The sequence below is a fragment of the Daphnia magna genome, linkage group LG7 (genome assembly GCF_020631705.1).
Source record: "Daphnia magna isolate NIES linkage group LG7, ASM2063170v1.1, whole genome shotgun sequence".
In the NCBI taxonomy this organism is placed as follows: domain Eukaryota; kingdom Metazoa; phylum Arthropoda; class Branchiopoda; order Diplostraca; family Daphniidae; genus Daphnia; species Daphnia magna.
The window spans coordinates 6,424,837-6,447,036 of NC_059188.1; the positions used below are offsets into that span (position 1 = coordinate 6,424,837).

General features: G+C 38.7%; 6 protein-coding genes, 3 long non-coding RNA genes and 1 pseudogene across 12 annotated transcripts; 6 read left to right on the forward strand and 4 right to left on the reverse strand.

Annotated features, from left to right (window-relative positions):
- Positions 1-216: 216 nt before the first annotated feature.
- Positions 217-1,303, reverse strand: LOC123474441 (annotated as a pseudogene).
- A 774-nt stretch (positions 1,304-2,077) lies between these two features.
- On the forward strand, positions 2,078-3,029 carry LOC123474706. The gene is made up of 2 exons (XM_045177178.1): positions 2,078-2,401; positions 2,464-3,029. The coding sequence occupies exons 1-2, from the start codon at positions 2,093-2,095 to the stop codon at positions 2,980-2,982; spliced, it is 828 nt and encodes a 275-aa protein (XP_045033113.1). The 5' UTR covers positions 2,078-2,092; the 3' UTR covers positions 2,983-3,029.
- Positions 3,030-3,140: 111 nt separating this feature from the next.
- On the forward strand, positions 3,141-5,427 carry LOC123474709 (3-methyl-2-oxobutanoate dehydrogenase [lipoamide] kinase, mitochondrial-like). The gene is made up of 10 exons (XM_045177182.1): positions 3,141-3,280; positions 3,383-3,626; positions 3,688-3,756; positions 3,819-3,929; positions 3,987-4,154; positions 4,210-4,308; positions 4,383-4,548; positions 4,622-4,751; positions 4,828-5,075; positions 5,143-5,427. The coding sequence occupies exons 2-10, from the start codon at positions 3,426-3,428 to the stop codon at positions 5,208-5,210; spliced, it is 1,260 nt and encodes a 419-aa protein (XP_045033117.1). The 5' UTR covers positions 3,141-3,280; positions 3,383-3,425; the 3' UTR covers positions 5,211-5,427.
- A 179-nt stretch (positions 5,428-5,606) lies between these two features.
- LOC123474707 (calcium/calmodulin-dependent protein kinase kinase 1-like) lies at positions 5,607-9,456 on the reverse strand. The gene is made up of 9 exons (XM_045177180.1): positions 9,322-9,456; positions 8,152-8,398; positions 7,786-8,063; positions 7,662-7,715; positions 7,313-7,538; positions 7,139-7,249; positions 6,474-7,070; positions 6,272-6,392; positions 5,607-6,212 (listed from the first exon to the last, which is right to left on the reverse strand). Exons 2-9 carry the CDS (start codon positions 8,324-8,326, stop codon positions 6,152-6,154), a joined length of 1,623 nt encoding a protein of 540 aa, XP_045033115.1. The 5' UTR covers positions 8,327-8,398; positions 9,322-9,456; the 3' UTR covers positions 5,607-6,151.
- A 392-nt stretch (positions 9,457-9,848) lies between these two features.
- On the reverse strand, positions 9,849-11,617 carry LOC123474710 (aurora kinase C-like). The gene is made up of 8 exons (XM_045177183.1): positions 11,464-11,617; positions 11,255-11,366; positions 10,984-11,169; positions 10,797-10,931; positions 10,578-10,736; positions 10,343-10,516; positions 10,130-10,282; positions 9,849-10,054 (listed from the first exon to the last, which is right to left on the reverse strand). Exons 2-8 carry the CDS (start codon positions 11,362-11,364, stop codon positions 10,009-10,011), a joined length of 963 nt encoding a protein of 320 aa, XP_045033118.1. The 5' UTR covers positions 11,365-11,366; positions 11,464-11,617; the 3' UTR covers positions 9,849-10,008.
- A 306-nt stretch (positions 11,618-11,923) lies between these two features.
- LOC123474712 lies at positions 11,924-12,790 on the forward strand. The gene is made up of 3 exons (XR_006649641.1): positions 11,924-12,156; positions 12,291-12,428; positions 12,526-12,790. It is a non-coding gene; the product is annotated as an uncharacterized LOC123474712 (long non-coding RNA).
- An 11-nt stretch (positions 12,791-12,801) lies between these two features.
- LOC123474708 (UBX domain-containing protein 6-like) lies at positions 12,802-14,795 on the forward strand. Its single transcript, XM_045177181.1, is given in 6 exon segments — positions 12,802-13,008; positions 13,070-13,140; positions 13,142-13,391; positions 13,466-13,596; positions 13,721-13,969; positions 14,035-14,795. Coding segments are annotated over 6 exon segments (1,299 nt in total). The 5' UTR covers positions 12,802-12,947; the 3' UTR covers positions 14,572-14,795.
- Positions 14,697-19,810, reverse strand: LOC116925985 (synaptojanin-1). The gene is given in 14 exon segments (XM_045177179.1): positions 14,697-15,506; positions 15,578-15,776; positions 15,838-16,437; positions 16,507-16,878; positions 16,941-17,088; positions 17,390-17,667; positions 17,739-17,765; positions 17,843-17,893; positions 17,955-18,120; positions 18,195-18,453; positions 18,456-18,895; positions 18,965-19,241; positions 19,302-19,388; positions 19,473-19,810. Coding segments are annotated over 14 exon segments (3,432 nt in total). The 5' UTR covers positions 19,600-19,810; the 3' UTR covers positions 14,697-15,105.
- LOC123474713 lies at positions 16,699-17,212 on the forward strand. The gene is made up of 2 exons (XR_006649642.1): positions 16,699-16,839; positions 16,950-17,212. It is a non-coding gene; the product is annotated as an uncharacterized LOC123474713 (long non-coding RNA).
- A 139-nt stretch (positions 19,811-19,949) lies between the features above and the next one.
- On the forward strand, positions 19,950-21,748 carry LOC123474711. 4 transcript variants are annotated; one of them, XR_006649637.1, is made up of 5 exons: positions 19,950-19,964; positions 20,020-20,273; positions 20,366-20,568; positions 20,651-20,773; positions 20,830-21,748. It is a non-coding gene; the product is annotated as an uncharacterized LOC123474711 (long non-coding RNA). The 4 variants fall into 4 exon arrangements; XR_006649640.1 differs by having other exon boundaries at positions 20,839-21,748; XR_006649638.1 differs by having other exon boundaries at positions 20,035-20,273.
- Positions 21,749-22,200: the final 452 nt, after the last annotated feature.

The window sequence follows — 22,200 nt, forward strand, 5'->3', positions numbered from 1 at the left end:
ACCCCATGAATTATTGATATTTATCAAATGACTTTTTAATTTTTACCCTATTTTTTTTCCTGTATCTTAAAGGCACATTGGAAATCTGTAAAGTGAGGATCCAGTTAAAGACTGAATTAGAGTTTTACTTGGGATCACGTAAAGTTATTGCACGTGGTGATTGCATATCTTCTCAGGGAGCTGCGGTAAAATGAGAGAAATTCGAATAGGTACGAATAGGGTTTGCGAGTGTCAGTTTATTTGTTTTAAATAAAAACATAAACCAAAACGACTAGAAGTCTAGAATTCTTCAAAATCACATTTGAATTCAGGTTTGATTGCTGTATATGATCTGTGGAATGCACATAAATCAGCCATTAATACTATTACGCCATCTGTTCCTTTAGCCAACTTATAGTTAACAGTGTTCGGATCGGTTTTGACAGGAATAGGCAGAGAGATCTCCATAGAGCCCTGAGGTTTTCTATCTATGTGTTGTCTATTGTTCTCTAGTTCCAATTTAAGGGCTATGATCTTGGGGTGTTCGACTGTCATAGTTTTTTTTTTAATGGCAGATGCAAATAAACCTTCAATGTCGAACATAACTTGAGGCCAGGTGTACGTAATGGTAGCAAACGTCGTTGCGGGCCCAGTGCCATCAAGAGTGAAGCGGATATCAGTGACACCACTAGGAAGCGTAACACAGATAGAGACTATCTCGGCTAATGAGTGATCCTTATAAACTGCCATCAGGACCGGCTGGTTCTGGTGAATTATCCTGCTATCCAAATCTTCTATTTCCTCGTTTAAGTCAGACTCTTGATCGTCACGGAGGCGTTTGCGAGAAACGATAAGAGAGCTGGTACTACTAGAGTTGGCCGAGTCCTCCAAACAACTCAGGGCAGACGATGAGCTTTTTTCGGAATTTTTTACTATAAAAAATATCTGAAAATATAATAATTGCTAAACAAATAGAGAATAATAAAATGTGGTATACATTCGAGGCCATGCAATTGCCTAAGCTGCCTGAAGTTGTTGTAAAAGACCGGCATGGTAAACTTGGCAAATTCTGGGTGAAACGAGAATGCAGCTTTTGCAGTGGTTGCTGGATCAATTTTTCCGTCTGCGAACATTTGACTAAGAATAGTGTGGGCTTTACACGGAGGATTGTGTTTCCACTGCGGCATTTTTTGCTCATTCTAAGCTTGAAATTAGCTATTAAAGAAATGAACACTGAGTGTGGCAAAAGACGTGACTTTCTTAAACAAAAATTATTGTCTGCTTTGTTGTGACAAGGTTGAATGATTTCTATTATTGGAAAATTTGCAAAATGTTTTTAAATGGTTAAATTAATTAATAATAGTTGTCGAAAAGTTGTTTTATGCAACATGCAATTGCCTTGACGAGTTTTGCCTTAAATTAAGCGTTCATATGGAATAACTTTTAAAAAAAGTAACTTATGCGGAACATTTCAAAAGTTTAAAAGATTTTAAAAGTCGAGATTTTCGGGATCTTTAAGATGCTAATTTGTCTTCAATATTGTTTAAATAATGGAAATTTCTTTATAAAGCTGTTGTAGACATGAATCTGCGGCTATGTGCAGTGAAAAAACTAATAAACCTGCCTTGCGGTGAAAAAATTAGTGGATTGAATGTTAAAAAATTTGAGCTTTTCTTCAAATATTTGAACATTCAATCCACTAATTTTTTCACCACAAGGAAGGTTTATTAGTTTTTTCACTGCACATAGCCGCAGATTTATGTCTACAACAGCTTTAAAAAGAAATTTCCATTATTTAAACAATATTGAAGACAAATTAGCATCTTAAAGATCCTAAAAATCTCGACATTTTTAATCTTTTAAACTTTTGAAATGTTCCGCATAAGTTACTTTTTTAAAAGTTATTCCATATGAACGCTTAATTTAAGGCAAAACTCGTCAAGGCAATTTAATCATTCATAAAAGAATTTCTTGACACCCATTTTTAAATATTTTACAAATTCTCTAATTACACAAACAGTTCAACCCTGTCAAGCAGACGAAAATCTATTGGACTTAGTGATTTACTGGGTTTTCGGTCTTGTTTTTTTATACTTTTTCATACTAAAAAAAAATGGCATCAGCTGAAACTTTCTGGCGGCTTGGCCATAATATTACTAAACATGACGTTGACGGTAGTATTGCTTTAGGCTATCGGAAATTCAGATCCTTTTTGGGACTTCCCCGAGTGTGTGCTGCTGCTTATGACAATTTATCTCATGTCCGTCCCATTAAATCGCGCCCAGAGCATCTTTTATGGACATTATTGCATTTGAAGCATTATGCTACTGAACACATAAGTTCTGCTCTAGTTGGAGTGTCGGAAAAAACATTTCGGAAGTGGTGCCATATTTTCATTCGCCTTCTCGCAAAAATGCCAGTGGTAGGAGACAACATTAATTTCTTTGGGGTTTATATATAATGCTAATTTGTTTTCATTCATAGATTGAATGGGAGAATCGTTTCCATAGAGCCCTTAAAGGCTCCAACATTCTGGTATCTATTGATGGAGTAGATTTCAGAATCATGGAGCCATCGCCATTCAACCCCAAATGGTACTCACATAAATTTCATGGTCCCGGTCTTAGATACGAACTAGCCATTTGTATCCGAACCGGAGACATTGTTTGGGCTTACGGTGGACTTCCCTGTGGCGAATGGTCAGATCTTAGGCTAGCCCGAGATGTCTTTATTTTCGGTCTTAGAGAAGGAGAGAAAGCCATTGCCGATCGCGGTTACAACGACCCAAACTTTTTTGATTTCCCTAACGGAAACAATGATGGGAAGAAAAAACAGGTTTTAGCAAGGCACGAAACCTTGAACCGACGATTAAAGCAATTTGACTGCTTACAACAAAGATTCCGCCATGATCTGTATTTGCATCCCCTTTATTTCCATTCTGTAGTAAATCTAACGCAAATGATGATTGATCATGGTGAAACATTGTACTCAGTTGACTTTTAAATTTTGATACGCAAAATAAATCTCAATCTCATTTTGATAAAAATGTACTTCTGTGTACTCTTTTGGTGTACATTTAAGAATTCATCAAAGTTAAACTAAACGAGGTAACATCTTGTAAAACTCGCATTTTACCGCTGCTCCCCGCTCCGTAAATGGCAATAATCTATTGCCTAAGGCAAAAAAATTTTCTTTTTCGTCTGCTAAGTGTTAATTTTTCTTCTTTAAATTGTCGTCTGCTTCTCAGCTGTTCTGCTTGTGGGCTGTTGCTATGCGGCCCATTGTCGTCCCAACTTTTGTTGTAAGCTTCGAAATTTAACGCCTTCTTTGACTCTTCTCCGGAGGTTGGAGTAAAATCCAACTGGAAAATTAATTATTGCTTTGTTTCGATTGACATTCCTAGTGTTGCTATCTTTCAATGGAGAAAGCTATCTAATTAACTAACCATGCTGTCACTGAAGCATTTTGCACTCACATTGTGCAAAGAAAAAAGATCTGGATGTGTGATCAGACATTTGACTCATTTTGCTTCATCACAGTCAAACAGTATTGGAAACAACAGCAAAACTCCTCCACAAAGTAACCCTAGTGTCAGTTCCTATTACAAAGTCAACAATCAGAGTGCCATTGACACAGCTGCTGGGAAAGTGAGATATTTACAATAAATTGCCTATTTTGGTTATCATATTAGCTTTTTCTAAAATATAGCCCTCCGTGAGATTGACACCCTATATGATCCTCTACTCTGGAAAAAGTCATGATGGAAGCCATTTGTTGGTAGGTGTTAGTTTTTAAAAATAAGTCACACTACAAGTTTATAATGATAACCCCCACCCCAGAAAAGTGCCCAGTATTTATGGAAGGAGCTTCCTGTGAGGATTGCACATAGAATCCATGAATTTAGGTCCTTACCTTTCATCATAGGTTGCAACCCAACCATACTTGAAGTGGTATATCACTATTTATTACATGTTGGATGTTTCTCGTGTAAATTTTTTTTCAATTAGCATGAACTTTATATTCGAGCATTTAACATCTTGAACAATCATCCTGCAATTCGAACTGCTGATGATGAAGCTGCATATAGCCGCCTATTGAGAGACCTACTTGATGATCATACACATGTTGTCACTCAGCTTGCTGCTGGGTTTAAAGAGTGCCGTAAACATATTCAAGTAAGCGCCAATAAATTGAATTCCTAGTACGGATATTATCATTTTTGCTTTGAAGAATGAAGATGTAGTGCGACAGTTTTGTGATCGAACTTTAACATCTCGCTTGGGCATTCGTCTTTTGGTTACCCATCACTTGTCGTTACGCGAAGAGAAGGTTTTTTCCCCCTCCTATTTGTTAAATTTTATTACATTCTTCCAACTAATCACTTTTATCCAAAACCTTTGTAGCCTCATCATGTCGGCATCATCAATAAATCTCTTCGATTAAAGGATCTCGTCGAGAAGTGGGCTGAATTTACCCGACGTTTAGCCTTTCAGCGTTACGGCAAGTCCCCTGACATTCGTTTGAGCGGACACATCGGTTCAACCTTTCCTTATATTACTCTACCGCTAGGTAAGCAGTATATTAAAATGCGCATATACTTTCTTGGCGAAAGAGTTTAATTCTATTTGATTTTTCATTTTAGACTATATATTACCAGAATTATTTAAAAATGCTGTGCGCGCAACAATTGAATCTCATCCAGATGCTTCGGAATCGTCGCTGCCATCAGTTCATGTTACAATTGCAAATAATGAAGTAGATTTTATTCTTAGGTAAAATCACGTTAGGCACGTTAGGATTTACTGCTTTTTAAAGAAGTTTTTCATTATTCGTGATAACGTAAATTAGGATTTCCGACCGTGGAGGAGGAATTCCACATGCCGTCCTGCCGAAAGTGATGCATTATAACTTCACTACAGCGGAAGAGAGCACGGAACAGCGGCTTGAAGTTGATCCTCTGGGTAACATCATTGACGCGAGTAATCCAGGTTCGGGCTCTACCATGTCCCCAATGCATGGCTTTGGCTTCGGTCTGCCAACGTCAAGGGCCTATGCTGAATACCTTGGGGGATCCTTGACTATTCAATCTCTTCAAGGTAAGATAATATAAGGTTTTGTTCATATTCTTGGGTTTTCGTCTCATTTTCTCGATGTTTCCAACAGGTTTAGGAACGGATGTTTACTTGCGATTGAAGCATATCGACTCAAAGCATGATGCCTTCAGAATTTAGACCGTGACTCAAACTAGTTTCTCATTCGATTGCTATCGAAAAGGTTAAGCATATGTACCTTTATGCTACCATTATTGGATCTTACCACTACGGCTTTCAACGCAACTCTTAATAATAACTTAATAATAGTTAAACGTCAACCGAACTGCCGTTTCCCGTGTTTTAAGTGCATTGTTTTTTTCTTTTCAATCTCGCTGGAAGAGAATGGTCGCTCGAGTTTGCTCTATTTTTCTTTCTCGTTTTTTTTTAAGGACATCTTTTCGTTTTTTTATTTTTATTTTGTAAGATCGTTACTTATTTGATTTTAATCTTGATATCAACCATAGTTTGACAGCATTAATGTGATGCCCTATCTTGGAAGCAAACTGAAAGTAAATGTACTCACTGAAAGACTGGTTGGCGGTAGAAAATGGAATTTGATATATTTCATAAATTTGTAGAAACGTTTAAAAAGAATAACCATCAACGGGTTGAGGAAAGAAAGGAATAGAGATTCGACATTTGTTCACCGTGTGTGAAATATTAAAAAAGAACAAAACATCTTTTCTAGTCGATCTAGTTAGAGTTAAAATTGTTGAGTGCTAACAGCAAATGGAATTGTGAACGATAAGACAACAGTAATATTTGTGCACTTGTTCGCATGAAATGGCAGGAAGTGAGGACAAAGGATAGGATTTAAGTGCATGATGCTGCGCTTCGTGATAATCGGATATTAAATCGCAAAATGGATCTTATAAGAAATAGGAAAGGAGTATGCGAAAATCCTAAATACCTATTCACTATCGGCAAGTCGTTTGTGGTATTTAAGTGGTATAAGGGGAAAGAAAATGTAAGTAGCGAATATTCCACGTTGAGTGGTAACTGGCAAAATTGAACGCGAACGTTCATGAAAAGTTGCGGAACGCGGTTATTGGAACGAAGCCAATGCAACACGTGATTAGCTACTGGGAGCTCACATCTGTTGCAGCTTCACGAAGTACGGGCAAGTCCAACGATACTCCCCTAAACGGAGTAAAATTAATGTCGAAATATATATGCAATACTGGGAAAGGACATGATACCTTTCGAAGAAAACACTGTAGGAATCCGGAGCCGAATTGGACCTTCCACCTGATTGAAATCGCAATTGCTTCCCCATCATCTCCGAACGTCCTGCTTTGACTAACGATGGATTGGAATTTACTGCAAATACAAAACAAGTTGTTTAGTGCAAACTATGTCTTACAAATATGCTTTACCTGATTACTAGCGATAACGGTTTACCTTTAAAGGGATGCTGGAATGAATGTTTGCGTAACATGGCTTTGACGAGAATGAGCGATGCGAGATGTGGAATGGAGCGAACCGAGTGAGCCACATCTTCAGCAGTAATCTCTAGAGGTCCGCTTTTGCAGTTTTCCTCTTCTGCCGGAAGCGGCCAGGAACCGTCACAAGTTACCCATGAGTGAACTTTGATCTCTGGAACAGTGATACGCTTGCTTGGGTCTTTGCAAAGCATACGAATCAACAAGTCCTTTAACTTGGCGGAAGTCGATGGTCTGGCAGGAAATCTCAACCCTTGATGTTGAATCAGTCCGTATAATGCTACGATGTTGGTGTCGTAGAAAGGAAGACTGCCATAGACGAAGGCGTAAAGAGTGATTCCCATCGACCAGATATCTGCTGCCTTGCCAGAAAACTTGCCAACCAATGCTTCCGGTGCCAAGAAAGCTGGAGTTCCGACCGTATTGTCAAGCCAAACATCTTCAGCTCCATGAAATTCGTTACAGACACCGAAATCAGCGATGCGTAGCAGACCGTCGTCTCCAAGAAGCAAGTTCGCTGGTTTGATGTCACGGTGGATAACGTGATTATGATGCACTGAAATGAAATATGTTTGTATAAAAAAAGTAATAAATCTAGATGCCTTATTCAGTCAATGTTCTTACGATATTCAATTCCCAACAACAAATCACGAAAGCGAATCCGAGCTTGATCTTCTTCCATCGGATTATCATTTGGCACTTCCACCACGGGTCCCAATTCCAGTAGTTCAAACACTGTGCACCGAAACGAGTGAATTACTACTATGTTGAGTAAATTTTAAATGTTGATGGCAATACCCAAGTATAGATTGTCTTGAGCAGGATCATCAAGGACTTCTACCAATTTGACGACATTGGGATGATCCAGTTTCTTAAGAACGGCTATTTCTCGATGAACTCGATCGAGGGGGTGTGTTATGGTCCCAGTGCTACCACTTTTACCGAGTTTATTTCTTTGTGGAGCTAGCCGGCCATAAACACCTGCTTTTTGGAGTAGTTTTTTCTTTGAAAGGATCTTCATGGCCTTTTCGAATAAATAAATAATTTAACAAATAATTAAATAAATAATTAAATAAAATAAAAATTGTAAATAAATGAAAATCGATACAGGAGGCAAAAAACAAACTATTGAGGCGGATAAACTTACATAGTGGATGTCATCGGCTTCATTGTAAGCCAATTTGACGATTCCATAAGAACCCTGGTTTTCAAACAATTACAAAGGCTAACAACGTGAATGAAATAGTCAGAATCGTAATACAATGCTTTACCTGGCCAATCGGTTCTTTCAATAAATACTGGTTGAGTTGGATGTACTGGCCAGTTTTTTCTATGCTAACATGACGGCTTTGTTTCAGAGGACAGCGACGGCGGACATTGGAGGGTGAGCTCATGGGTGAGTAAGGCAAATTGGGGAAGATGGGACGCTTAAAGTGTAGCGAGATTCCGCTTGGGATGGCAATAGCATGACTTGGGGAACGACTATTCTCGCCGCCGTCGCTCCCGTTGAGGTCCATACTTTGAATTTGGTTGGAGACATTCACAAGGCCTGTCAACGTATCATGAATACTCCAAATGTTGCTCGGTATTGATAAGTAACGTAAAATTACAACGATATTAAACCATTTACACTTTACCTGAATGACTAAGGCAGGGGTGTGGGAGGGTGGAGGGTGAAGGCACTGAACTGCTAAAGACGATTTCATGCTGAATTTCTACACCCATGGATGATTTCGCGCTGTTGTTGACTTTTCTGGATGGTAAAAAAAAGCCACTGGATGTGTTAGCCGTCTTCTCTTTCTCGGGATGCATTATTTGTAAGATCCTATAAATTCTGAATCCAAGTACTACATCGAACTATCAACCACCGCCACGCTCAATGCCCTATAAAATGAACAAAAAGAAATCAGAAGTTGAAACTACAATATACCTTCGGGGAGTAGACAATGGTTGGGCCGTAGCTCATGTCCACAACCACCACATGAAAAGCCAACAACCGGTTTCGAGGCTCGCCGCAATTTTTTAGAGTAATGCGATATGTTACGTATCCCAATGGGAAAGTCGGGAAACTAATCTTAGATTTCTTTTTTTTTTTTTTTTTTGTTTAATATTGACGCACATTTTCACTGGGCTGACTAGTACAGATTAGAGTCAAGGTTAGCTTTACATTTCTCTCAATTAATAAGGTTTTTGAATTTATGTCTTGCTGTATTAATATTTTTTAATGTTTATCCACATCTATTAAACACACTTTTACAGCTAGTTAACCAATATTTACATAATGTACTTACCAATAAATATGTCAAAAATAACATTAAGAATGCCTGACATAGAAATAAAGCTAGTTCAAGTTTATGTTATACAGTTTATCTGTACCCTAATTTTTAAATTAAAGGATGCTGAACATTAAAATTTATTTATTGGTTTTGGAAGTTTGAAATAAACATTAGTTCCTTAAATTCAGAATATCTGTTTTTAAATTTTTAAACACAATTATTGTGCACAAAAATATCTTTCCTCAGGCCAAACTAGAAAATGATTATCAAGAACAAGGTTCCTATCTTCATGTGGAAAACTAAAAACGAAAAAACCAAAACAAAGAAAAAAAACGATAGCGGTTGAATGTGTAGTCAGGTACGCCAGTCTCGATGTCTCTCGTCCGTACACACTACTATGCATGAAACTGGGTCGAAGTATGGGTAGGCATCAGACTCATTAAAACAACCGCGTACTATGTTGCAAACTGTTTCTTGAACATACTGTACAAATCGCAATATTCTAGAACTACTCTACAGGTTTCCACTTACATTTCGGGACAATATCGTGAAGATAAACATTCACCCACCGAGGATGAGCGACACTTAAGAATGTCAAGCACGGTCAAAGAGGTTTGCCAGTACCTTACTGTTGTTGTGGCTGTGAAACGCCGCCTATTGATAGCATGCTTAACGAAATGGTGGTTTTCTTCACACCCGCGCCTTATTCAAATTGGTGCTATGCAACAACAAAAATATTTAAAATCAATCTTTTCGTTATTTATACTTCATTCAATGTTTTGATTTAAATCTATAGAAAACTTATAAACTCATCATGCAATTACATTCAGATTCTTTCATGTTTCACAAAATCTCTCATTCTTGGGTCTGGAAACTCGCTTGTACAAACGTCGCATAGATGTAAATACCACTAAGGGTATTTTGTTGAAAAACATAAATTTTATAATACATCTCTGTAAATTTCGTCACACAAATTATACGAATAACTATTTCGATGACTGTACCAACAGTACCACCCGTTCATAGTCTGTATAGGTAACGTACAGGCATCCATGAAATATAGGCGTCTACTTTATTTCCCTATGTCGAAAATCACACAGATAAGAAATTTGATAAAAATATCATACAACAGAACTATAATGAAGACATCTACACATAAAGACAGGACAGTGGAAGGATAAAACCGCTTAAAATACATCCAATTATATTAAATAGTATTTACACCTCTGATCTAATTTGGTCGTGGGACTGGAAGTAAGGTAATCTGTAAAAAGTCAAAATAAATTCTCTCGAGATGATTTTAAGCTACTTAAGGTTAATAGGCAAAGAGATTACATACTTTGATTTTACGTCGGATGTCAAATGCTGCTGAACCCATTCATGATGAACAATGCTCTTCAAATCTAGGCGTTCCTCGGGTTGATATTTAAGCAATTTGCTGATAATGTCACGGGCGCCATTCGTCACGTGTGCGGGGAAGCGCAAATCAACACTGAATAAAACACGAATAAATTAAAAATCCATTAGCATAAATCAACAAAAATGGAAGTACCTGCATATCCTCTTGTAAGTCAAGTCTGTTTTTTCCTCCTCAAATGGTGGCTTGCCCACGAGAAACTCGTAGCACAAGATCCCTAATGTCCATAAATCAACTCTTTCGTCATGGGATCGACCCTCAACCATTTCCGGGGCCAAATAATCAAGTGTTCCACACATTGTTGTGCGTCTATACAAAGTAGTATGTTAGTGAAACAACTATTACAGCAACAAAAACTAAAAATACCTACCGTGAAGATGGAGCGTGGACTGACCAGCCGAAATCTGCTATTTTAACATCTCCATTTGCTCCCAATAGCAAGTTTTCGGGTTTAATATCGCGATGAATTACCTTACGAGCATGGCAATACATCAAGGCATCAGCTAATTGTGCCATATAATTTGCCACCCTAAAATTCAGATAATTAGTAGTCAGTTATATCTAATCTTTTGCTAAGAACAAAGCTTACGTTGGTTCCTCAAATCGCTGAAGTGGCTGTGCCATCAGGAATTTGTACATTTCCCCCTTTGATGCATACTCTAATATCAAGTATACTCGAGTTTCATCAAAAAAGTAACCATACATCCTCAAAATATTTGGATGCCTAAAAAGAAAAATCGAATAATTTGCTCTCCAATCTAATGAACACATCATACCTCAAATGAGACTGTATTTCAATTTCTCTGCGTAGCTGGTGTTCCAAATGACTTTTCTGAAGCTGCGACTTGAATAAAACTTTAAGAGCTACTACAAATTTTGATTTCTTCTCCCTAGCTAAATATACATTTCCAAATTTTCCCTTTCCCAATGGACGGCCAATTTCAAAGTTTTCCAAAGTCCACCTGCATTCACATGATTTAAGAGCACACACCAATAATGAACACACAAAGTCAAGAATACTTCAACTAGTAATGTAATCATCCATACTTAGGTTTTGATCTTTCATTCTCAAGTTTGACATCCGTTTTTGCTAATGGGGTAGCCGTCAAAGGCTTGGTCACGTTTTGCAAGTCCCTTAACGGTTGTTTGGTATCCATATCTAACAAAGGAATTTGTCTTTATTCAATCTTTATCAATACAACGATAAATTTTTAATTAATGCTAAATTCGACATGTAAGAAAGATCAATGTTATACCTAGTTATGACAAAAAATACAATGAGCAAGTCTACTGGGACCGGAATTGTCAACGGGAACGATGTTCCTTGTTTAAAAGTCAGAGAACATTTGTCTGTCTACTAGTCGAATTTGAAATTTGAACAATGACGCTAGAGGGCCGAGAGTGGCTTTTTAAACGGAAAACCCACCCTTCTAAAACTCGATTGGTCAATCACCCAACCCAAGGCCGTTTGGGAAACGATCAATATTTAATTTATTTTCTACTTATTGAGTTGTATAATATTTGAGTTTAAAGGAAAAATAAATTATTTTAAAGGTAAAATGAAGTTCCAAACGCAAATAACGAATTAACTTCAAGGTGCAATAGTTGGCAACTTCTAGGCGGATTAGCGCCCAAAGCCAAGTTTATAGCCTTGGCTGAAGCACAGTTAACTGATACTAACGAATGAATTAATCGAAATTGACTTCTTCAGTCCTTCCTCAATTTTGGAAGAATGAAAGAATGCAATGATTGTTTGCAGATTATTCACATATTAGCAAAATTGAGCTTGAAGACAAAGTTTATTTATAAGGGCTTTAGCATTTTGGCATTCAGTCTTTGATTTCTTAAGATGCAACAATATTACCTGGAACTGTGATCTATTATTATTATTTAGTAGATTGAATATTCTCCGGTTAATGTGTCATGTTCCAGTCCTCGTATAACAAAACGTAATACCAATGATAAAGGCTCAGACGTAAAAAAAAATTACTCAGCGAAATTTTCGTTAAGATGTTTGTTATAATACACTTTAAGGATTTAATTAAATTTTTTTTCGGTTGGCCACGATTGTAACGGTATGAAGCGGAACTGCTAAACAACAGTTGGGTCGCTGATTCGTGTTTTGAAAACAAAAGGCAATTGGGCAATATCACTCGAGTAGCGGAGTAGATGTCATTTCTGGTATCGATCGAGGAATCAGTTCTTCAGTTCTCGTAGCATGGTAATTTCTTAAAATCATGTTGTATTCCAACTCTTTCCTTGGTGATGCTGTTGAAGTCTAGGTTCTAATAATTTTCTCTAAATTGCTCACTTTTTAGGTGGATGAAAAATCTTTTGGTGATCAACAGTCTACCTTGTGGGTCGAGCTCTTCGTGGAGTATTTTGTTAATCTGATTTACGTTCTTGTCACTTCCGTCATTCACTTGACCGAAGTATTGGTTGAATACGGGAGCATTTTCTTCAATCCATTTTCCTACTGTTGATTAGTTTATCAGAAACAATAGTCGCTATTTTTGATTTGGCATTCTCTGACTTCCAAATCAAACTACTGCAAGTATTCTTTTGCATACTAGCCATCCACATATTGGCTATCTGTGTTGCATGGAAAATTTATAGTGAAAGAATAACACAAAGGTTTCTGAAACCAAGTCTCTACGAAATATCAAGTGAACAGCTAAAGACAGCAGTTTCAGAGCTCAAACTTCCAGCTGAACACACACCACGCTGGTAGAAAATCATAATGGATAAGATCAAGAAGTTTTTTGAAAAGAAGAAAGCTGATACAAAGTTTAAACTAGCAGGTAAGGTTGTGTTATGTTTTGTATTGTGAAAAAATTAAAGAAAAATTATGACTCTATTCAGGAGAAGGACATAGACTCAACGAAACAGTCCAGCCACCAACAGTAAACAGAAGTATTCAATCCCAGGCTCGTCTCAGAGGCTTCAACTAGTGCAGCACAACAACAGGCTGCCGCTGCAGCATTAGCACGTCTTGAAAAGAAAAAAGATCCCACCCCTCAGCAAAGATCTGCAGCAATAATACGAGCCCAAGCATTAAAGGAATTAGAACTAGAGAAACAGGATGCCCCTATTCAAGAACTGTCTCTGTCTGATAAAACTCAAAAATTTCTACCAGCAGATCAATTTGCTGTCAGTGGGGTTTATTACAAGTGCCCCCTTGTAGGTAATCCAAATCATTCTGGAATATTTGGAAATTAATAAAGCATACCTGTTTACACTACATAAATTATTTTTTAGGGCCTGATGTATTGCCGAAAAAGGAAATTGAAAATTTGATAAAGGAATTTCTCTATCAGCAATTAGAATGTGAAGAAGCAGGACTAACTGCATGTCTTGTTATACACACCTTGAACAAGCCTCCAGATAAGGTAATAAGCTTCTTTTTTGAATAACAATTATAATAATAATAGTAGAAGTTAAAAATATATATACCAAAGGTAAAAACAAAAGCTTTAAGCAACTACATTGTATACATGTATTTCGCATCGTTAGGTTCAGCAATGCATCGAGACGTTGTTTCGGTATCTAGACAACATCGTTCAGAATCCCACGGAGGAGAAGTATCACAAAATCCGTATCAACAATAAAATTTACCAAGAACGTGTTGCTCAACTCGAGGGAGTTCAGCATTTTTTGCAAGCAGCCGGCTTTCAACTGAAATCTGTACAAAATTCCCAGCAAGAATTGGAGGATGTCTGGGTCTTATTAAATACGCAGCCGGAACACATCGAATACATTAGTGTATTTAGTCCACAAAGGTTAATTTCTAAATCCAAGTTAATACCGAACGCTTATTGTTTGCACAGAATTTACGTGATAGTTTAATCAGCGCCGAGCCGATACGTCCTGAATTAGATCGAGGACTGCAGATTTTGATGCCGTCGCAGGCTGCCAAGCGAGTTGAATTGCCATCTGATTTCTTCTGGCTTACTGCAGAAGAAATAAAACGAGAACAACAGTTGAAAACTGAGCAGGCTGAGCGAGGGTTAATGCTACGGACGCGGGCCATGAGGGAGCGTGACGAGAAGGCTGCATCACGAAAATACCGATTTACTCTCATCCGCGTTAAGTTTCCTGATGGTCCAGTGCTACAAGGCACGTTCAAAGTGAATGAAACCATGCAAGACGTCCGTCTGTTTGTTTCCGAAGCCCTCCAAGAACCCTTCATAGAATTTAGCTTAGTATCACCAGCAGCTGGTGTTACTAATCCGGCCGATGTCCAAAACCCAAGTCTACTTGATCTTCAGCTATGTCCATCAGCACTCTTTCACTTTGCCCCAGCCGTTCCTTCATCTTCTGGCTACCTGAAAGACGATTTAATGATCCTTATGCAATCCATATGATTGTTTCCTGGTTTGTTGCAAAACCGAAATACTTGTACACTTTCCAAAAATTCCTATATTAGTCACCTTATATTGCATCGCTTCCTGTTTACTACATAGTAAAATAACTAAATTTATATTAGATGTTTAACAGCGACAATGGATGTATTCTTTAATTGGATTTTTTGGAATCCAAGGATTAAATCCATAATGACTAGGTAATCAATACATAACCGATAATTTGACATGGGTACACAACCGGTTCGTACGTTCGTTTCAATTAATCTAAACACAGGACAAAGTAAACAAAGACTGGGGTGTGGCATAACAGTTTCTGCTGACAAACATAAATTATTGTGGTTAAACATGAAATTTTAACTGAGGGTTGGAGTATTTATGATCACTTTTGTAAAACAAAACATTGAAAGGAACACTTAGATTAAGCAAAACGAAAAGTGCCATGGACAAAGGAGTTATTACCATCGCCTGAGCGGTGTACAGGAATGTATGTTTTCAACCCTCACTAAAATCGCATGCAGTAAAGTGATGACACAGTTACTTAATCGTGCGAGGTGGGACAGGTGGAAGATTCCTGGCTGGGATCGGTGGAGGAGCCCTCATTATGTTGACGGCTGGCTGGATTTGCGGCGCAGTTACAATTCCGTTGGGAGGCAAAGCTTGTCGCATTTGCACCACAGGAGGACCTGGTGGGGGAAGAGAAGTTTGCGATGCATTCCGTGCCGGAACAGGTGGGAGAGGTCGCGACACTTGTGATGGAGCTTGAATGGGCGGGGCGGGTGGGGGAGGCTCAACCGGCGGGGGAGCGCTGTTGGCAGTGTTCCACTCTTTGGTTTGTTGCTGTTGTTGTAGAGCTAAACTGTTCGGCGGTGGCGGACGTGGCATCATCGGAGATCGTGAGGATCCTGTTTGTATGTTTGGAGCTGGTTTGAATAGGCCTATGTGGGGTGATATAACATTGTTTCAATGTAGACAACGAAATAAAAATAACGTTTAATTTTCCTGTTACCGTCATTAGTTTGAATTTGGTTGGCCAATTGTGCCAACACGCGGATATCTTCATCAACCGTACGACTTTCTAATGGTATTACAGAACCTTCAGGTATGAACAGAGGTACTGTGTTAGCAGCTGCTAAAAGGAAGTCTCTTGCGACAGCTGCTGGCCAATCAGTGGTTTTTAGTTTGATGCCTAGGCGAAGATGGTTCACCTGTTTCAACAAAGAAGATCATTCAAAAATTGTCACGGAATGAGTACGAAGAAAAAAAGACCTGTATAGGCGAAAGCGCCACAGCGGCCAGAGCCGCTGTTCCGCTGCGAAAGGTCAAGAGGAGACCATCGTGGGCAAAACGAATTAACAAAACATCGCCAGCTGCCTGGTTGACTCGGCTAAGCATTGAAGTCAAAATCATTTCATCATCAGCCCAACTTGTTTGATCATCATCGTGTTCCAATTTGCCTAGAAGTTGGACTATAACAGTGGCATCCGACGGTCCTAGTCTACCAACCACGTCTTCCAAGACCGACCGCGTTTTTTCTATGCGTGTAGCGAGGATTTCTATGTCTATAAAGGCCATCACAGGCCTATGATCACTCTGTTTTAGTTCCGCACGACCGTAATAGGCAATTCGTCCTGGGTTTTGACCGTGATCGCGCCGTTTGCGGAATAGTACACGATCTGTCCAGGCCGGGGCTCGGCATTTCTCACTCGTGTCATAATCGTCGGAGAAAAGATCGTATTTGTACGTTGGCGGAAAGCTAATTTCGCCTTCAACGTAATTTACGAACGTATTGCCTTGCGCTTGTTGAATTTTAAGTTGGTCATACTGCAGAAGAGAAGACCACTCCCTTAAACTGACGTATTCTTTAACCTATTCAAGGCAAACACAGAATACGAATATTGATTTTCAGGGCGATAAGGTTGTATCAAATGGTTTTACCTCATCCCGATCGAGATCAATACGGTAATTGAAATCCCCGCACCAGAAAACGAAATCATGCTGCTCCACCTTCCTTCCATGAGGGAAAGAGATGCGTCGCGTGATCTCTGCGTAGTCAGCATTGCGCTCAGCCCACTGAGATTGGCCAGCGGCAAAGTGACTGCAGACAAAACACAACGAAGTATTGCGCAGCAAAAAGCGGATAGCCACGCCACCTTTATTTCCCGTCGCACCACCAAGACCGGTTTTGACCGAGTCGGTGGCCACGTCCCGCACATCAGCCGCTAATTCGGGTCGAATAAAAACGTAGAGACATACGCCAACAAGTTGAACGTAAGTCAGTAGCGTGAACGGGCGATCCCGCGAGAGCACCTTGAACGATATTATTTTTCATCATTGAATGTCTATTTGATTGATTTCATTTTAACAAAAACCTTTTGTAGCTCAGTTGCCCAGGCTTTGGCATTCTCACTGCTCGCTGCCATGATATTTGAAGCGTTCAAGTCCACGATTTCTTCGAAACCTACGGCATAGATGTCCGCTGACCGCCAACCTTCTTCCTCGCTGAGACATACCAATGATCTATTTAAACAAAGTAATAAAAAAAAAAAGGAAAAAAGGATAGAGAAATGAACTAGTAAGAACAAAACTGTAGAGTGATTTAAACCCAAAAGGACAACTCAGAATAAACAATTATTCAAAGAGTTATACTACAATAAAAAACAAACACTTGCATGCCGTAATTTTTTAAATACTTAACATGCTTCAGATGTAAATATTAAAAACTCACCGAAAAAACGGGAAAATAATTTTGCAAAAAAGAAATTTGGTAAATTTTTTTACATTACTTAAACGAATTTTTTGAAATACGAATTATTTTTACCTAGCAGCAGCTGAGTCCTGATGTGGACTGTCAAGCAACCAGTCGGCTAAAGTTGAGTCCTTGTAAACAACACTACGGAAATGGTGACCACCATTGACGTTGTACGTCCCAACGGCAATACGAATGGGTAACGGTTGTGTGAATTCCGCATAACGCGAGCACAAACCATGTAATATATCAGCAGGCAAAACACTCCAATGTGGGGGTAAAAGACTGCGAGCCAGATCGAAGATGAACTCATTTCCCGTACCTCCATGAATCAATAGATCGAATGCTTCCTATTTGTGATAGAAGAAAACAGTTTCTCTCAAGCTAAACAAACAAGGCAAAATATTGAAAAACGTTCTACCTGCTTGCTGCTGTCCAGTAAGTTATTCTAAAGGCATTTTTAGATTTTTGAATAAAAGTCTCGAAACAATAATAGTAAAAACAAAGCTCAAAACATCAGCTTACTTGGATTGTACGAGCTGCTGAGCGCGCTCCATCCATAATCTTTGATCCACCCTGTAAAAATAATACCATGGTTGTTAAGCAGAAGTTAAAAGCAGCTAACACAAACAGTCACTTGGATAGCTCCAGTTCCGGCATAGATTTTACTGATTTCATTTCCGTTGTTCACCCACATTGCCCGGAAAACTTCTTCAAACCTTGTCCAGGTCTGAGGTTTCGTTTGAGGTTCTAGCGCCTCCAATTGAAGCGCTAAGATCTCTAAGCCGATGAATGTCTGCACACTAATTACAAGTTTGTAACAATATTCGAATAACTGATTTACGTTAAAATTATCGTTAACATTTTTAGTTTTTACCAGTTTGTTCTGTCGAGGCAGTCGAGGCAATTGGTTCGAATAACGCCTTTTTGTTGAGATACGACTTGCTGATTCTTGAGCAAGAACAAGGAATGGCGCTCAAAGATAGGCTGCAAACTTTGTTTCAATTTTGCGAGATTCTGGAGATTACCACCTTTACATTCTTGGTGATAGTCGAACATGATGTGAGGCATCGACTCATAATAGCGCTTCTGGTCAGCTTGGAAGAGTTGACTCAATGAAGCTTCCCCTTCTTTGCGCCGACCATGTTGAGACCGAGTAGGTTCACGATAGCTGTGTCATGATAACGCTCTTGCATGAGCTTCAAATGGCGTTCTAAAGCTGGTGAAGAGGCTTCGGGACCACGCGAAAACCTGACTTTATGCGATCCTACTTGAACTCCTGGCTGTTCCCAGAAAAGTGGGACAGAGCCACGTGTTTGAAGGAAAGACGAGGCATCACCTTGATCGCCATAGATTAGTTGTTCCGTTTCGACAAAATTAGCCACATGGCCTTCATCGTTGACGCCACGTACATTAAATCGTGTACCGGCTCGCTCGCAACTAAGACGGGAGAAGATCGCTGCCTTAAACTGACGATGACCAGCATAAACAGTACGGATTTCAACACTGCCGCATGTAACTCGTAAAAGCCAGTGGGAACAATCAATTCCATAGTGTTGCAATGGTAAGTGCAACAGCCTGTAAATTTCACGAGATTATTTTTAAAATTATTATTGCACTGTGAGCCAGCCTATAGGGAATATCCACCTATTCCAGAAGAATCTGTTGTCTGTTCCACGATTCTGCTGGAGCTTTTGGGTGCATAAAGTGGCATCAATTGGGTCTTCGCCAGATGACCAGAGGAAATAGAATGTTCCAGAGTTAAAGAGCTTCCGCAGCTCAGTCACTCTTTCTTCTTCTACTGTCTGTGGCCCTTTCAGAGGTACAAAAGTTGTTTGATTGATGCGAAAAACTTCAGATTCCCCAATCTTCCCAACAGAAACACAACCTGTAACCAGGACTAGGTATTGCAAGGGTCCATCTCCTAAATACATTTAAGTATCATAAATAATTTTCAATTTTTATTCTAATTCATTTGACAGACCTGTGTTAACTAGTAGTACACCAAGACATCCATATGCATCAGAAAGTTTTGTGTACAACTTCTTTACTACATCAACCTCAGCAGGACCTGGAAAATATTTAGCAGTTATATGCAGTTTTTTTCCTTTTACTATTTTATTTTAGTTTTTTAAAAATATTTTAGCTTGATTACCCAGAGCAGCAATAACTAAAGATTCAAAGAGAAGAGCTTCGTCTCGGTTTCGTTGTTCAAGCAAAACACTGTACGGTCCCTGCCCATTAATTTTATGCCAAATCTTGTAACTTTTTCCCATAGCCATTTTAATGACTCAGTTTCAAAACACTACCCGGTCGATTGTATTTAGAATGTCATTAGCTGATATGCGACTTCGAATCAGTTTGTACGCTTGGTGTGATTCCTTATGTCAAAATCAGTTGAAATCAGCTGTGCTAGTCCAAACGGGGCAACATGGTCGCGCATGACTAGTCGATCGTTTGAGACGAATCGCACCGGCACTTTTTTCAATGGGTGTAGTCGACTGTTATAGACTAGTCTATCGCAGTCGACTGTTTAATGAGAAGTCGATGGTTATTCACTAGTTTCTCGTGCCCCAAAAAATCCATGCAACAATTCAGCCAATTTTCTAAAGTGACAATAATTCGTACTGCATCTATTAGTGTAGAGGTAAATATGAAAACATTTGCGGTTCATAAGCCTCGATATAAACGCACTTTTTTAGAAGTGTATGTTATAGATATAGATAATGCTTCGCATGAGATATGACCTATGGTGCTTATAGAGCAAGGGCGAAACGCGTACCCCCTTCTGATTTACGAACGCACCTTGCGCGTGGCGGCCATGTTTGTATCTTGAGAGTTTTCTGCGGTTTTTTGTCCTACTATTCCTTACGTGATTGGAACTCCGTCTTCTAAGAATATTCACAAAAAATATTTGCGTAACAGTTGGATTATCTAAAACTACATCATTACAAAGGTAAGTAAGCAAGCTACATTTCTATATAAAATTTATCGTTAAAAAAAATGCTCGTATTAATGTAAATTTAATTTACATTAATGTGTTTACAGTTTCACGATGTGCTGCATAGTAAAAGGATGCACTCGAAGTAGATTAACTAATAACGACGCAAGGTTTTACTCCATTCCCAAAGTGAGAAATGACGAAACAGAGTTGTTGGTGGAAAGAAGAGCTCTTTGGTTAAAAAGAGTTAACATTAAAGAAAAACAACTGCTTGTTTCTGGTAAAGTTTGCGACAAGCACTTCATTTTAGGTATAACTATGACATTTAAAATAAACTTACCATGTTTTACTTGTCAATTTGTAGCTAATACTTTCCTTTATATTCATAATAGGCAAACCTAGTTATGAACGTGATATATCTAATCCAGATTGGGCACCAACTTTGTTATTAGAAAACAACGAACAGCTTTCAGCAAACAGGTGTCAGAGAAGATATATACATAGCCAGGCTAGAGGTTTGTGGTTGAAGTTCAAATATATTTCTGTTGTCATCAATAACACTAGTTTACAGCATTATTAGATATTTCAGCAAGGTTTGCTAGGAAATTAGCTGAACTAAAAATTGTTTTATGCTTGACTATAACCATTCGTACGATGCTTCCATGACCATGAGTGCGATCTGTCTGCTTAACGGTAAAGCATCGTACGAATGGTTATAGTCAAGCATAAAACAATTTTTAGTTCAGCTATAGGCCACAGTGGTGCGCATCCGCGTAAGCTGCGCACGACTTTTGGCTTGTCGCGTACTTTTGAATTGCAATAAGATCTATACCTTTACAGTTTTGTTTTCATTTTTTACAATATGACTCAACTAGGCAACGGTATGCTTTAATTTTAATTAAGGTCACGCCTATTTCCCCCCGGCAGTCGGGGGGCGCTAATGTCAAAATGTGCTATTTCCCCCCGGCTGCCGGGGGGCGCTAGTGACAAAACTGTCTATTTCCCCCCGGCCAGTAGGGGCGTTGGTGTTTAAATAGCTATTGCACACCTGAATCAGTGAACACAATCAGGTGGATACTACGGGAAAATACAGTACAGTAGTTGTTACTTCAAGCAGAGTCAACACTGACCGCTGCTTCAAGTAAAAGAAAACGACCAGTAAAAGATAAAATTATGTAACAAGTAGCTTGCTTGCTTGTTATTTAATTTTATTTCACCTGATTGTTGCAAGTACTACCCTCTATTGTCGCATTTTATAACTATAAATGTTTCCCCTTCTGGGTCAATCCGCGCCAACTCCACAAATCGGTGGCGCGATGAAACCTCCGATTTTATTCAAATTTGCACAGTAGGTCAAGAACTACTATGCAATCACAACCCCTAAAGGATTTTTAAAAATATTTAGCCGTTAAAAAGTTACGGTGTTTTTAGTTTTGATTTTTGACACTTTCCCGTGGGCCTCTTTTGAATACAGTTTTTTAAAATTTTCAGCCTGTCTCGTCCCCTTATTCATTAAACATATAACATTATAACAATTCGATAGAGAATTTGATTCTCTTTCGAATGCTTGTTTAATTTTTAAAATTTATTCATAAATAGAGGAGTTATGTGAAAAAAAGTGTTCAAATGTTTGCCCACTTTAAAAATTAATTGTAATTAAAGCTGCTAACCGATTTTTATAATTTTTTTGTTAAATAACAAAGCGTTTTTAGAACTGTTAGCTGTATTTTTTTTAAAAAGGTGTTTTTTGTTGTTGTCCTGTAATAATTCTTCAAACGCAAACCGTTTTCCGGCTTTTCGCCGGTTTCCCCCACATCTTGCCCTTGAAAGGGGTGGAGCCTACTTCTCTTCGGGTTTTGCCCGGTTCCATTTGCGGCTGTTGCCGAAAATCTGTTGTAACAGAATTATAACTATTTTCCTCGGTGTACTAACAAAAAAGAGA

What these genes read in the sequence shown, in the direction of transcription:
- LOC123474706 (XM_045177178.1), top strand. Translation starts at nt 2,093, where the DNA reads ATGGCATCAGCTGAAACTTTCTGGCGGCTTGGCCATAATATTACTAAA. An exon ending in TTCTCGCAAAAATGCCAGTG is followed by an intron (nt 2,402 to 2,463) that starts GTAGGAGACAAC and finishes TTTCATTCATAG; the next exon opens with ATTGAATGGGAGAATCGTTT.
- LOC123474710 (XM_045177183.1), bottom strand. Translation starts at nt 11,364, where the DNA reads ATGGATACCAAACAACCGTTAAGGGACTTGCAAAACGTGACCAAGCCT. An exon ending in CAGCGATTTGAGGAACCAAC is followed by an intron (nt 10,737 to 10,796) that starts GTAAGCTTTGTT and finishes TCTGAATTTTAG; the next exon opens with GGTGGCAAATTATATGGCAC. An exon ending in GTCCACGCTCCATCTTCACG is followed by an intron (nt 10,517 to 10,577) that starts GTAGGTATTTTT and finishes TACTTTGTATAG; the next exon opens with ACGCACAACAATGTGTGGAA.
- LOC123474709 (XM_045177182.1), top strand. Translation starts at nt 3,426, where the DNA reads ATGCTGTCACTGAAGCATTTTGCACTCACATTGTGCAAAGAAAAAAGA. An exon ending in ATGATGGAAGCCATTTGTTG is followed by an intron (nt 3,757 to 3,818) that starts GTAGGTGTTAGT and finishes CCCCCACCCCAG; the next exon opens with AAAAGTGCCCAGTATTTATG. An exon ending in AGTGCCGTAAACATATTCAA is followed by an intron (nt 4,155 to 4,209) that starts GTAAGCGCCAAT and finishes TTTGCTTTGAAG; the next exon opens with AATGAAGATGTAGTGCGACA.
- LOC123474707 (XM_045177180.1), bottom strand. Translation starts at nt 8,326, where the DNA reads ATGCATCCCGAGAAAGAGAAGACGGCTAACACATCCAGTGGCTTTTTT. An exon ending in AAGCCGATGACATCCACTAT is followed by an intron (nt 7,539 to 7,661) that starts GTAAGTTTATCC and finishes TTATTCGAAAAG; the next exon opens with GCCATGAAGATCCTTTCAAA. An exon ending in TCAAGACAATCTATACTTGG is followed by an intron (nt 7,250 to 7,312) that starts GTATTGCCATCA and finishes TTCGGTGCACAG; the next exon opens with TGTTTGAACTACTGGAATTG.